Source organism: Gorilla gorilla, chromosome 6 (assembly GCF_029281585.2).
Source record: "Gorilla gorilla gorilla isolate KB3781 chromosome 6, NHGRI_mGorGor1-v2.1_pri, whole genome shotgun sequence".
In the NCBI taxonomy this organism is placed as follows: Eukaryota; Metazoa; Chordata; class Mammalia; order Primates; family Hominidae; genus Gorilla; species Gorilla gorilla.
The window spans coordinates 164,575,536-164,589,179 of NC_073230.2; the positions used below are offsets into that span (position 1 = coordinate 164,575,536).

At 40.0% G+C, this 13,644-nt stretch overlaps 1 protein-coding gene across 7 annotated transcripts in view; it reads left to right on the plus strand.

Moving 5' to 3' along the window:
* Window positions 1–13,644, plus strand: part of RBM33 (RNA binding motif protein 33) — a 135,308-nt gene that overhangs the window by 50,745 nt on the left and 70,919 nt on the right. For all 7 annotated transcript variants that reach the window (XM_055347518.2, XM_019031288.4, XM_019031286.4 and 4 more), the window contains 2 exons: window positions 3,990–4,161; window positions 10,076–10,284. In XM_055347518.2, coding sequence (XP_055203493.1) covers window positions 3,990–4,161; window positions 10,076–10,284 — 381 coding nt within the window. The remainder of the gene's footprint in view (window positions 1–3,989; window positions 4,162–10,075; window positions 10,285–13,644) is intronic.

Below are 13,644 nucleotides of genomic sequence, written 5' to 3' on the forward strand. Positions count from 1 at the left end.
CTCTCCATTCCCCTTTGTTGTGTGACAGTTTCTTAGTGTTTCCCTGTATTTCATGACCTTGACAGCTTTAGGAAGTGCTGGCTGAGTATCCTGTACAATGTCTCCCAATCTCAGTTTGTTTGACGCTTTTTTCATGATTAGCTTGAGGTTGTGGATTTTGGAAAGAACACTATGGAACCCTTGTGCCACTGGGCACATGACATCCACAACGCCCCTGGCAATGCCCACCCTGGTCATTTGGGTCAGGCAGTGTCTGCCAGTTTTCTTCATTGTAATGTTGCTTTCTCTTTCCTTATTCAGTTCTTTGGAAACAAGTCACTAAGTGTAGGCTACCGTAAGAGGATGGGATTCTGGGGAGAGGGGAGGAAAGCAACTTAAGCCCCACCTCCTGGAGGAGGAGGAGGAGGAGTATCTCCATAGATTTGGAATTCTTCAGGTAAGATTTGACTGATTTTTGAGTGTTAACCTCATGTTTCTGGATAAACCCCACTTGGTTGTGATGTATTATCCTTTTTATATTTGGTGAGATTCTGTGTACTTTTACTTTTAAAAAAGATTTTGTTTCTGTATTAATGAAGGACACTGGTCTGTAATTCTTTTTCTTCTAATTTTTGCACAGTTTGCTTAGTCTTTCCAACCCATAAATTTTCACTGTTGGTAGAATGACTTTCATTTTTATTTGATGATGTATCAATAATTCTATCAATAAGCATTAAAAACTTAGTGAGCTTTTTGTAAGCAATGTTTTCTCTTTTGCACTCTATATATATAGATTGTGTGTGTGTGTGTGTGTGTGTGTGTGTGTGTGTGTGTGTGTGGTGTATGTGTTTCAGAGAACTACCCATTGTTTCTGTTTAGATTTTGGGATAGAATATTGAATTTTCTTTCAGAACACTGAGATCATAGTTTCATTTCAGAATTAGCTGGAGAACTTCAAAATATATACAAGTCTGAGTATTGTTCCCTCTTTGCTTTTTCCAGTTCTTTCTACATTTACGAAATAAAGCCTAAGTGGACCTCTCTGTTTTTTTAAGTACTTTGATGGTGATTTTCATATGCAGTCTGTATTAAGGATTAAAAATAAACCTTTCAGGTTTTCACAATAAATCAGTAACTAAAAATCAAACCTTTGACTATTTTTGTCAATGTCTGTAGTGAAATGAAAGATTTACATGCACATTTAAACGTTTACACAACATAGTCTTAGGATAGTTTGATTTTTATATTGTAGCAGCACACTACCCATCAGTGGAATGTAGCTTGTCAATGCCATGCTAGGTAATATTTGTTAAAAATTATACAGAAGGCCAGGCGTGGTGGCTGAGGCCTGTAATCCCAGCACTTTGGGAAGCCGAGGCGGGTAGATCACGAGGTCAGGATTTCGAGACCAGCCTGACCAACATGGTGATACCCCGTCTCTACTAAAAATACAAAAATTAGCCTGGCGGGGTGGTGGACGCCTGTAATCTCAGCTACTCGGGAGGCTGAAGCAGGAGAATTGCTTGAACCTGGGAGGCAGAGGTTGTCTTGAGCTGAGATCGCATCACTGCACTCCAGCCTGGGCAACAGAGCAAGACTCCATCTCAGGGAAAAAAAAAATTATACAGGAGGTCAACGTTTTGGCAGACAGGTTAATTTTCTAAACCATATGGTCAAGGGAGATGGATTTTTTAAGCCCCATATTTAGAATAAGAGGCTGAAGAATTAAGTCTAGCTTAGTGAATGTTGTCAAATGGTCTGCAGTTAAGTGGTATCAGCCGTGTTTGGTGGTTTGTCAGTTTAGTTTCCCTAATCTTTGATGTAGTTCAAGGATTAACTGAGCCCCAAGATTTGGACCAGAAGTTTGCATTCTAGGATGGTTCCATCACTCAAAAATATTCCTTGTGCTATCCTTTTGTGGCCATACCTTTCCTTCTTTCCTAACCACTGGTTACCAGTGTAATTTTGTTCCTTGGAGAATGTCATATAAATGGAATCATTGCAGTGTATAACCCTTTGAGATTGACTTGTTTTACTCAGTATAATGATGTCTTTATGGTTTTATCCCTGTTATGTCAATAGGTCATTCCGTTTTATTGCGAAGTAGCATTCTGTGGGTTGGATGTACAAGAGTTTATCCATTCATTCATTGAAGGACATTTAAGTGTTTCCAGTTGTAGTGATCCTGAATAGAATAAACATTTTCCTATAGGTCTATTTGAACATAAGGTATCATTTCTCTAGGGTAAATATCTAGGAAGAAACAATTTTCAGCTCATCTTTATCCTCTTTAGATTTCTTAGATGGAGATTTGGATGCAGAATAAGCTATATTAATTTCCGTGCTGTCTTGTTTTACATTAAACTTGTTTGGAAAGTCTTTGAACTGTGCTTACAGTTGTTAATAGTTGAATTGAAGATGACTTTGTAGAATCTTTGCTTTGTTAGTAGTGATTTCTTTTCCTCCCTTTTGGCCTTGCTACTCTACTCAGTGTAGTCTGTGGACCTGAAATGTTGGCGTCACCTGGGAGCTTGTTAGAAATGCAGAACCCCAGGCCCCACCCTGAATCGGCTGAGTCAGAATCTGCTTTTCAACATGATTTCCACTGATGACTGGGCATTGAATTGGAGAAGTGCTGCTCTAGAGCATCATGGGAGCGGAGAAGAGACGTCCTGAGGAAGCTGTCTTTGGTTCTGTTGGAAAGTGTGGTGCAGCACGTACCTTGCAGGCGTCCATTCTGATTTCAAACACTCAGTAGTACAGAAATAATGGTATCAAACCAGCAAAAATCCTGAGATTTTGGTACTTTAAAATTCTACGGTATGCTGGACGTCAGCATACTGAGTGGGGGTATTGTAATTGTCAGGCTTAAGGTGAAAGTTGTAGTTTACTGTCATCTCCTGCTGTTCAGGCATTTGCGCTCTGGAAGATCTTTTTCCACTGGGAGGATTTACAGTAGAGTGTGCATTTGTAGTTGGTCTTTTTACACAGAAAATACTGAAAAAGGCAAGAATATAAAATGATTGTGTCATTGGTTTGTTTTCATTTTTTTTTGTGCATTTTCTAATAAAGTTCACTGTTACTTCTATTAAGAGTAAATAACATTTACATATTACAAATCATGAGACTAAAGGAGCAAATATATTCTCCTTACATTGATAAAAAGTATCTAAATTAACCTTGCTCTCTGTAGGTACTTATTTTATGTCTAAGAGTGGGTCACAGAGACTGATCTGAGGTGAGAGGTGATTCTTTCACTAGGAACATGAGTGATACTTGGCAGTAAGAATTGTCCACAAAGAAATTACTTTTAATTTGGGCTGGGGTTAGGGAAAATTTTTGTAGGGAATACTGATATAATAAAATTTCAGATAAAAGCTGGTTTTAGTGTGACGACATGACTGAAGAAAAAAAGTTTCTCCTTTTCAATAGTCTCAGTCAAAGATAGTGATAAATTAACTCTAGACAGTGAGATTGAAGTAAAAAGGAGTGAGAAATGATGAAAGGATTTTGGAGGCGACATCAGTACAACGGCACATTTGGACTGCTTGTCTGGCAGTGAAGGGGAAGGTAGGTGGGGTCAGAGTTATAAAATGTTGAGCCTTTAAGTTACAATAAACTCATAGAACTTTAGTGTTAGTTTAATTAATACATTGAATTTCACTATGATCTGTATTAAACTCAAAGCAATAAGTTCAGCAGGAATTTTTGGAATTTGTTTATTTTCAGACGTGTAAGCAGCAATGATGTGTAGGACTTTGTCTATTAATTGCAAGCAAGAATTTGACCTTTTTTTTTTTTTTTTTTTTTTTTGAACATTAACTGTTAATGTTTAAGGTTATTTTCTCCTGGAGTCAGCTTAGGGTTTCATGTGGCCTTTTAACAGGACATTTTGCAGTATTTTTTACATCTTAAATATAAACAATTAAATATTTTAGCATTCTTTAATATTTAATTCAAAAGAATATGAACTTACTGTCGTTTTTTTGCCTTGTGTGTCTGCAATATAGGGAGGTATGGAAACATTGGAACTTCAAAAGGACATCAAAGAAGAATCAGATGAAGAAGAAGAAGATGATGAAGAATCTGGACGATTACGTTTCAAAACTGAAAGGAAAGAAGGAACAATTATTAGGCTCTCAGATGTAACTAGAGAGAGAAGGAACATTCCAGAAACTTTGGGTAACTTTTTTGCCTGTCTCCCATCCTCCTTCACTCTCATTTCAACTTCCTCCATAGTATTGCTGTAATTAATCAAAGTAGGCAAAGAAGGTTGACTAGGTAATTGCGGCTGCCGTCCGGAGAGTGGCTGGACTTTGGAGTGAGTGCTGTTATGGTACTGTAAAACTCATTCTTTAAAATCATTGCTGTTTATGGATTTAAAATGCTTGAATAAAATGTTTAAGATAATTAAAAAAAATTTTTTTTGAGTCTGTGGCCTAGAGCTGCTCTTGTACATACTGTGGTTCCTGGCTGGTCTTGAAAAGGTGGCATGGGGATGGTAGCTGTGGGGCCATGTTGACCCTTCCCAAGACCCTGAGGTTGTCAGGGCGAATTCTGGACAAGACTGGTTTATATTTTGTACCTTTTAGTGTCTTCATAGCTATCTTTTTTTGTGTTTTCTGCAGTTCCTCTGACTTTAATGAGACAAGTTGACTTGTTTATAGAAATAATCACTCTGAGCAAAGCTTGCTGTGTAAAAGGTCTACTACAGACTGCTGCTGATTCACGAAGACTTTTAATAGCGACCCTACCCCTCATTATACAGTGTTTTTCAGTGTCCACTGCAAGGAATGAAGCAGTGATTCCAAATTTGAGTGAGTGTTAGAATCTCAGAGGACTTGTTAAAACACAGATTTTGGGACCTACTCCCAGCTTCTCCGATTGATTAGATATAGGGTAGAGCCCAAAAAAGTTGTATTTTTTTTTGTTTTGTTTTTGAGACAGAGTCTCGCTTTGTTGCCTAAGCTGGAGTGCAGTGGCACAATCTTGGCTCACAGCAACCACCGCCTCCCAGGTTCAACTGAGTCTTCAGCTTCAGCCTCCCAAGTAGCTGGGTCTACAGGTGCGTGCCACCACGCCGGCTAGTTTTTGTATTTTTAGTAGAGACGGGGTTTCACCGTATTGTCCAGGCTGGTCTTGAACTCCTGACCTCGTGATCCACCCGCCTCAGCCTCCATAAGTGCTGGGATTACAGGCGTGAGCCACCGCTCTTGGCCTAGAAAGTTGTATTTCTAATGAGTTCCCACGCAATGCTGCTCCTGCACTGGTGCTTCCAGAACCATTGGGATATTGTCCTTCCAAGGAGGAGGGCAGGCAGGAGGGCGGGAGGACACAGGGGCTCTGCCTGCCATCTGGTCTTGGTCTAGGTAAGAATCAAGACTTACCTTTCATGATTAATTACTTTTTAAAACCATTATTCATAGTCTTTTTTTTGTCCAAAACATGAGCCTGTATCTTTAAGTAGCAGATACGAATTCTGTGGGAGGACACTAAGCTTCAAAGATGCACAAGTTAGCAGTAGTCAACCAATATTATCTTAATTTACTAGGCAAGATTGTTCAGAGAGATTCTTCTAGAATCTTCTCTTTTTCTTTGTGGTCTAGTTTACTACTACTCCATCTTGTGGCCCAAGATTTCCCTAGACTTTTTTCAAGTTATGATATGAAGTTGCCAGTTGAGCTGAAGCAGATTTCTTAGAAGCATCTTTAATTTCTAAGAAATAGAGTCTGGCATTGGCCTTAGGTGAAAGATGGAGCGAAGGTCTTAAAACAGAAGGATGGGAATAAACAAAATACATCAACAGGAGGAATTGGTAATATCACAGAACAGTCTACTTGAGCAGAGACATGTCAGTCTTGGCTTGGGATGAGATGGACAAAGGAAAGCTCTCCATACCTGGCAGAATACTAAGGAATTCTAAGGGCAACCCACAGCCACCACCTGGAAGGCATAAAGCTTCCTGAACTGGGGAGGGATGGAGGAAGAGAAGGATTAGTCATCACTACTGCTTCTTTTGTTGGGTCTTGTTATCTGGGCTGTGGCTTTGATTACATACATTTAAAACATGATGTATAAAAGCATAGTCACTGAGAACTCCCCAGGTAGCTACAAGTTCTAAGACTATTAATTCACTTGCTAGACAACATTACAAATGGGGGCCTTTCCCCAACTCTGTAGTCTGCTCCCTGTGGGCCGGCTGTGGATTTCATGGCTCGTCTTCCCTCTTCTGTACCACCCTGCCCTGATTTGTGGTGCCTCTCTGCCTTTCCCACCTCCCTGGTTTCCAGCTGCGTCATCTCATCCCTGTTCATTGTCCCTCCACCCAACCACTAGTAACATCCTTGTTCTGCAGTGATGGCCAGCTTGCATGTGTGCTTAGTGTCTGTTTCAGTCCTGCGTCTCCTTCTTCTCAGGACTTTTCCCTCATTTTGTTCTTTCCAAGGTCATTGACAATTTCGTGTATTTAAATAACTTGTATTAAATCTGTTTTGCTTTTTAAGGCATCGGGAAACTTGGTGTTCATGTAATTCTGGGACAAGAAGCTGGAAAGGTTGGTTTGTGGTGGGCAAGTCCTCTCCTTGGAATTATGGGGGAAGAGTATGAGACCCTTAGAGGCAGAGTAGCTGTAAACATATACAGCTTGACTAGTGACCATTCTCGGAAACAGTAAAAAAGCACTTAACTGCATTTGTGTAGAATGTGGTTGTTTGGCAAGATGATAGGGCAGGTGAAACCATAGTTAAAAGTACCTTTTTCTGTTCCGTATTACTTAAGAAAGCTTGGTGCTTGGAAACGTGAGTTTCAGATAACTGTAAAGTTAGGATTTTTCCCAACACAAAGGAGGATTTTTCTGTCCGTCAAAAGATTGGTTTCCTAAAACAGTGAATTCTCTTGTTACCTTCAGCACCTCCCCCCAAACAAAAGATGAATTTTACATCTGAGGAAATATATATTGAAAAAGAGATAATGCCTCAGTATTTGGTAAACTAGACATTTGAATACATTTTTACACATCAGTTTATTTGTGTGCTCCTAGAGATCAAAATAAAAAAACCTGAACAGTCTCAGGTTCTTTGTAGAAATAATTATTTGATTGTGTAAAGCTGTTTGCCTACTCTGTAATTGGATTAAAATATCTTGCCACCAGAGTACCTGTTGTCTTATATGAGGTGTACTTTTTTTTTTTTTTTTTCGCTGATATCATTGTTAGTGTTGAGAGCACTTCATTCTTTAAAAGGGAGAATCAGATGATGCACTGGTATCCCCAATTTCTGACTCTAAAAGTTTACATGTGAAACGAGTTATCTTCCAATCTAGGAGGGAGTTTTGGTTACTTTTAGTCTTTTTTCACATTCACATCTCTGTGAAAAACATTCATATATGTGACAGCCTCAGCAGTTAAGGAACAGTTTTATGCACAGTTGTTGATTGGTATTTTGAATGCAGGTTGGATTAGAAGTAGAATTCTGGGCTTTCATCTAGGTTAAGATCTTAATTGACTAGCTTTTTTTGCTCTATCAGGATTGTGGAAATTAAACCTTACAGAAAAAGATTTGAGTGACAGTGTTCTCAGTTTTCCCAAGGACGATACAGAACTACGTACCTAGGAAATAAATTAATTCATTACATACAGAGGATGTTGTAGGGTGTAAGTGCTGAACTCCCTCCTGGAGCTCAGTTGAGCCGGGCTACAGAGTAGGCATGTGTAAGGAATGGTTCACTGTGAAAATGCCAGTCGCCATTTCTGAAGATGGTGTCACTGACCAGTGTCCCCCAGTTGCCAGTCCTGCAAGTTGAGAGCTCTCTTTTCGTCTAGGAGGTGGCCCTTGGATTGCCTTAGAAAGCAATGTAAGCCATAAATGAAAGACTGCATTTATTTTAGTTAGACTGCATTTATTTTTAATCCATTATCTGTGAGTAGGCTTCCAGATTATTTTATTCCAAGTTTCATTGGCACGTGTTACATGTTGTTTTTTATTGCTGTAGCCTAAAGAACCTGCTTGTACACCCACAGAATATTCTCTTGAAATAATATCATTAATTTCAGAGGATCTGTGGGAGAGAGATTTCTCGGTAGTAACAAACAATTCAGAATTGCTAATGCCAGCAATACCTCACTGTTCAAGGGTTTATACTTAATGGTCCTTATATTTGCAGGGCCTTTAAAATTTTCTTGATTCAGTTATCTTTTAAAAAATGTCAGACTGTCATTTGTTATTTTTATTTTGCGAAACAAATTGTGTATTCTATATGTATTTCAACTATTATAAAATTATTTGCATGCAAATCTATTTTTCTTAACATTTTAGAAAGGGACAGTGCAGTGTAAAACTTTGTTACATTGAGGTATGTATCTCTTTAGAATCTGGACATAGTTCAGAAAACACTTAAAGGGAAATTAACATTTCAGTTGAAGTTACAAATGTAATTTCCATCCTGTCATATTTTGGTGACCTTTTGTGACAGCTTGTCTCAATTGGAGGAAAGCATTTTTACTTGCTGATTAAAGATGTCATTTGAAACCATTTTATTACTGAGGATAGTGAAATTAATCTTGACACTCAGAACCACTAGAAAAATAATTGCTGATTCACTGCGTAAAATGTGTGTGTGAACTAATCATGTAGTCAAGATTAGAATAAAAGTCTATGCTGGTTAAGAAGAGATTAAATTTTCTTTCAAATGGGGTCTAGTTTTATTTGAAGGAGAGAGGGGTACCATATAAACAATTTCAAGAAAAATGTGACTTAGAGATTTTGGAGGAGTTTGGAGATGATGATGGGATCCAAGGTAGAAGGTAGACTCTGGTAATATTGAAAGCTTACCCTTGGCTGGGGAAGAAGGCAGGAGAAGGTGTCTTGGTATAATGTACTCAGTGACATTTTTAGAAAATGTGGTGTAAGATCTGTTGTCCCAATTTAGCTAGTGTTGTAAAAGGACCATATGTGGCTAAATCATTTTCGTTTCCCTTTAGGAACCTAGAAGAATGTGCCATCTGAAGTTTCTTAGGGCCAGTGCCCATGTTTTCTGTATCCCTAAAGCGTTGGGCAGAGCAGTGAGCAGCTGCTGGACACTCCACATGTGTTCGCATGAGTGTTTTCTCATGTGACTTTGCTCTCATTTGATTTGGCTTCTCTATCAGTCTGCATGCATATGAGAAGGCTCCACAGTAAAGTTTTAAGAAAATAAATACAAAAAATTGAGATGATATGTATTAAATTGAGTTTTTTATTCTTTATGAAATCACCTTGACTTCGGAGTGAGTTCATTAATAGTTTTGTTTTTAAGTGAGAATGATCAGGAATTTGTGTTCTTGTGTCTATGTGCCGTCGTATGCTGTTAATAGCTCTACTGGCTTCAGTAAGAAAATCATACTGCTGTAGGACTGGTAGAGAGAACTTCTGACTGATGTCATGCACCATCAGTAAAAGGTGTGACTGCAGGCTGGGCGCGGTGGCTCACGCCTGTAATCCTAGCACTTTGGGAGGCTGAGGCGGATGGATTGCCTGAACTCGGGAGTTCGGGACCAGCCTGGGCAACATGGTGAAACCCCGTCTCTATTAAAATGCAAAAAAATTAGCCGGCGTGGCGGTGTGCACCTGTGTAGTCCCAGCTACTTGGGAGGCTGAGGCAGGATAATTGCTTGAACCTGGGAGATGGAGGTTGCAGCGAGCAGAGATCACGCCACTGTGCTCTAGCCAGAGCAACAAAGTGAGACTCTGTCTCGGGGGGAAAAAAAGATGTGACTGCAAAATGCCTTGTAGTGTGAGGGCAGTGGCTACATTTCACTTCAGCTTCTTTTTAGCCTCAGTCAGCACATATCAGTGGTCTCAAATGAAAATAATTTAAAATTTATTGTTAACACTTGCATTGTGTCATAAAGGAAAGCCTGTTCTTATTTATCAGATCTCACTAGTGGGTTGTGTGTGTTGCTGGTTGTATCGTACTTGCCGCTGCTAGTTGGGTGTTTACTGCGGGTGAAGCACATGCTGTGGCAGAGTTTCATTGTCACATCATTCTTTCCTGTTCTCTCCCTAGACCTCCAGTTTGGGCTCTCGGAAAGTAACTAACACATACACATTTTTTCACATAGAGCTTTCAGCAGAGGCCAAGGCAGCATTGCTTGAATTTGAAGAAAGGGAGCGACAGCATAAACAAGGACGCTACAGCTCCAGGCGGGGAGGACGGCGAGGAGGTCCGCTGATGTGCCGTGGTGTGGGGGACCAGAGGAGAGAGAGCACCGAGAGGGGCAGGATGAAGGACCACAGACCTGCGCTGCTTCCTACACAGCCTCCTGTCGTGGTAACTTCAGATTTTCTTGTAGTAGCCCTAGAACTTTAGAACAAATGGCAGTAAGCTTTTGTGGGTATGCTAGTATACATTTCTCTCTTCTCAGTCTGAAATGAAAGGTTAGTAGCAGGGGTAATGGCTGAAGTTTCTGCTTTATAGTCTCATGTGATGTTGCATATAGTCTTAGAAATTCAGCACTCCAGTCATCTGGTAGTAAGAAATCATCCTGTACCACAGATACTTCCAGAGGAGGAATTAATGAGCGACCTGATGCCCTAAGATGACATAAGCTGTTGGACCTTGCTACCTAAAGCCTCTAGAGAGGTATTTCTGAGTGCGTTACATTTGAGAGATGTTATTACAGATAGAATTTAGGCAGAAGTTGTTTATTTTATAAAAATATCTTTACCTTTTTACTGTTTACCATAGATTTTTTCCTTAAATAGCAGTTTCTCAGAATTATTACTATGTCCTCCATACAAAGCTTTCATAGTCTGTAGTTTAGGAATAAATCATGTACCTGTAATTTCAGTTAGAATTTCGTTTGTATTTCAGAGATGGCACATCTCAGAAACAAAGACAGAAATTATTGATTTTTTTGTTCTTTTTTTGTTTTTGATACAGAGTCTCCCTCTGTTGCCCAGGCTGGAGTGCAGTGGCATGATCTTGGCTTACTGCAACCTACACCTCCTGGGTTCAAGCGATTCTCCTGCCTCAATCTCTTTAGTAGCTGGGATTACAGGCGCTTACCACCACAGCCAGTTAATTTTAAAAATATTTTTAGTAGAGACTGGGTTTCACCATGTTGGCCAGGGTGGTCTCGAACTCCTGACCTCAAGTGATCCATCTGCCTCGGCCTCCCAGAGTGCTGGGATTACGGGCGTGAGCCACTGGGCCCAACCTATTCTTTCATTTAAGTTTTAGGGATTGTATGGCTTTTTACTTAGAAGTCAGTCTTCAAGGAAAAATTTACTTAATACAAATATGTGTCCACTGTGTCTACCACATGCCGTTTTTACATTTTTATCTGAATTTAGAGAAAACGACATTTCACTTTTGTTGAAATGTTATATTTCAGGAGCCATTCATTTGTGAAATAATAAAGTAGAAGAGATAATTTTTGTTTTAGCATGAGAATTCCAACTGTGATGTGTAAAGGGAGAGGAGTGGGTAGGCATACACAATTTGATGATACGAGGAACTGCTGTTTGCTTATACAGCTGTTTTGTTTTTGAGCATCTCTAACAGCAGAAAGGCTGGATTTACAGTTTGTCTTTTTTCCCTTTGTTGCTCCCTGTCTCCGCCGCAAACCTCCACTGGCCATATGTTGAATAGCCATTTTCATTATTTTGGCCTCTTTCGGGGCCAAACAACTCTCATACGAGGCCAGTGTTTACGTAATTGTGTCTCTGATCCTGGAAAAGTTGTTGAACTCTGTTTTCTTACCCACAAAGAAGGGAAGAGCACGTATCTCTCACCTGCCTCCTTAGAGAGGATGAACTGAGATGGCGTGAATGCTTTTAGAAATGTCACGGACATTCAGTTGTCCTCAATCCTGATGGTGACATTGTATCTCTGGATTGTAATGTGACTGATTTGGACTGTTAGAGCCTACTGTGTACTAGGAGTAAACTAGACAGCCGCCCTAAGACTGACACAGCTTTGTAAGCAATAGTCTCATCTTTGCTAATCAGTGATGAGATCAGGACTGTGGTATCCTCTGCTCCAACTGTGTTCTGTTACATCATAAGCTTTCTCCATCCTATTCACTCCCCATCCCAGAGCTATTTTGTCTCTTTGAGCCTTGACTCCCAAAGTTTTGGAAAGAATATTTGTGGCTCATGTCTCTGCTTGTACCCACTTTCTCCTTGGTTGGCTCTTTGCTGCCTGGATTCCGTTCTGTTCCCTGTCCTGAATGGTGCCCTCAGAGATGCCACCTGACCCCTTGTCCTGTTGGACCGCACTCTGGGGCCTTGGGCATCACACGGTCTCTTTGTCTTGAGCAGCTCTTTTTTGGGCTTATGAGATTTTGGATGTACTCTCTTATCTTCTAGAATGGTTTCTTCTTTCTCCCTTTTGACCTTCGTTTTTATTTTCAAATTAAACTTTTATTAAACTTCCTTTTTATTTTCAAATTAAACATAATATATGCATAAATATATTGCATATGTTTATGAGGTACAGTGCACTGTTACAGTATGTATATGTTGTGGATGGATTATAAAAAGCTAATTAACATTGGCATCCCCTTAAATACTTCCTGGTTTTTGGTATTGAGCATTGAAAATCTCTTTGAACAGTTTTGAAATGCCTTTTCTTTAACTGCATTTTTCTTCAGGTTTTGTTCTAGTCCTCCTTTTCCTCAGTGGTCTCCCCAGCACCGTTCCTCTTGCTGTCACCTACTGTTTCTCAGTGAGTCTTAGTCTCTAGCCTAACCTTCCCAGCTCCATTTTCTCCGTCTCCCAACTGTCCCTGTACCTCTCCAGACACATGTTTCACAGGCCCTGAATGTCACTTGTTTAATTGAACAAACATGATCTTTCCCTCAGAACTCTGTGGTCTTGAATTAATGACCATGCATTGTGGTCACTCTCAGTTCAATTAAAATTTAACCTGGGTGTCCCTGTGTCTGTTAGTGTGCTGTCTGTGGGATACAATGGTGAGTAAGATAGACAAGATCCCCACTCTCACAGGCAAACGTGCACAGATGTGGTGAGTTAAGGAGGGGGAACATACTGCATTCTGGGAGCATGTGTGCTAGTGGATGTGAGCTGGTACCAGAATCTTTTGAAACGTCTTCCGTGAGGAAGGATAGGTGGGCCAAAGCCATTCACAGATTAGTTTTAGAATTCTACTCGTTGTTCCTCTGAGATGTCTTCTTGCTCTTTGTCAGACTATGGCTTTTCCTTTGATTCATCTCTTGCCATTGCCTATTAGATGGTCTCCTTCCGTCTTCTTTACCCTCGTTCATCTCACACTGCTGTGAATGATCATTTTCCTACCAAAGAGATCATTCGTGATCCCTTATTATACGTGTTGTCTCTGTGGGATAGTAATGGATCATTTACTTGGAATTCAGAAGCCCTCCGTAATTTGGCATCATCTCAGGGAAAATGCTTGTTAAATTAGACAACTGAATAAGTAGTGGTCTACTGCTAATGAGCTGTGTCGTCAGTTTGGTTAGTGATTAAAAGCAAAACCTGTGGAATCAGATGGCCTGAATTCCAGTTCCAGCTTTTCTGCTTTCCAGCTACTTGATCTTGTAAAAGGAGGTCAATAAGTAGGAGCTATTTTATAGGATTGTGGGGAGCTAGGTCAGCTGACTTTCTCTACTGATCGTGTAGTAGGAACTTAAAATGTGGGGAAGATTTA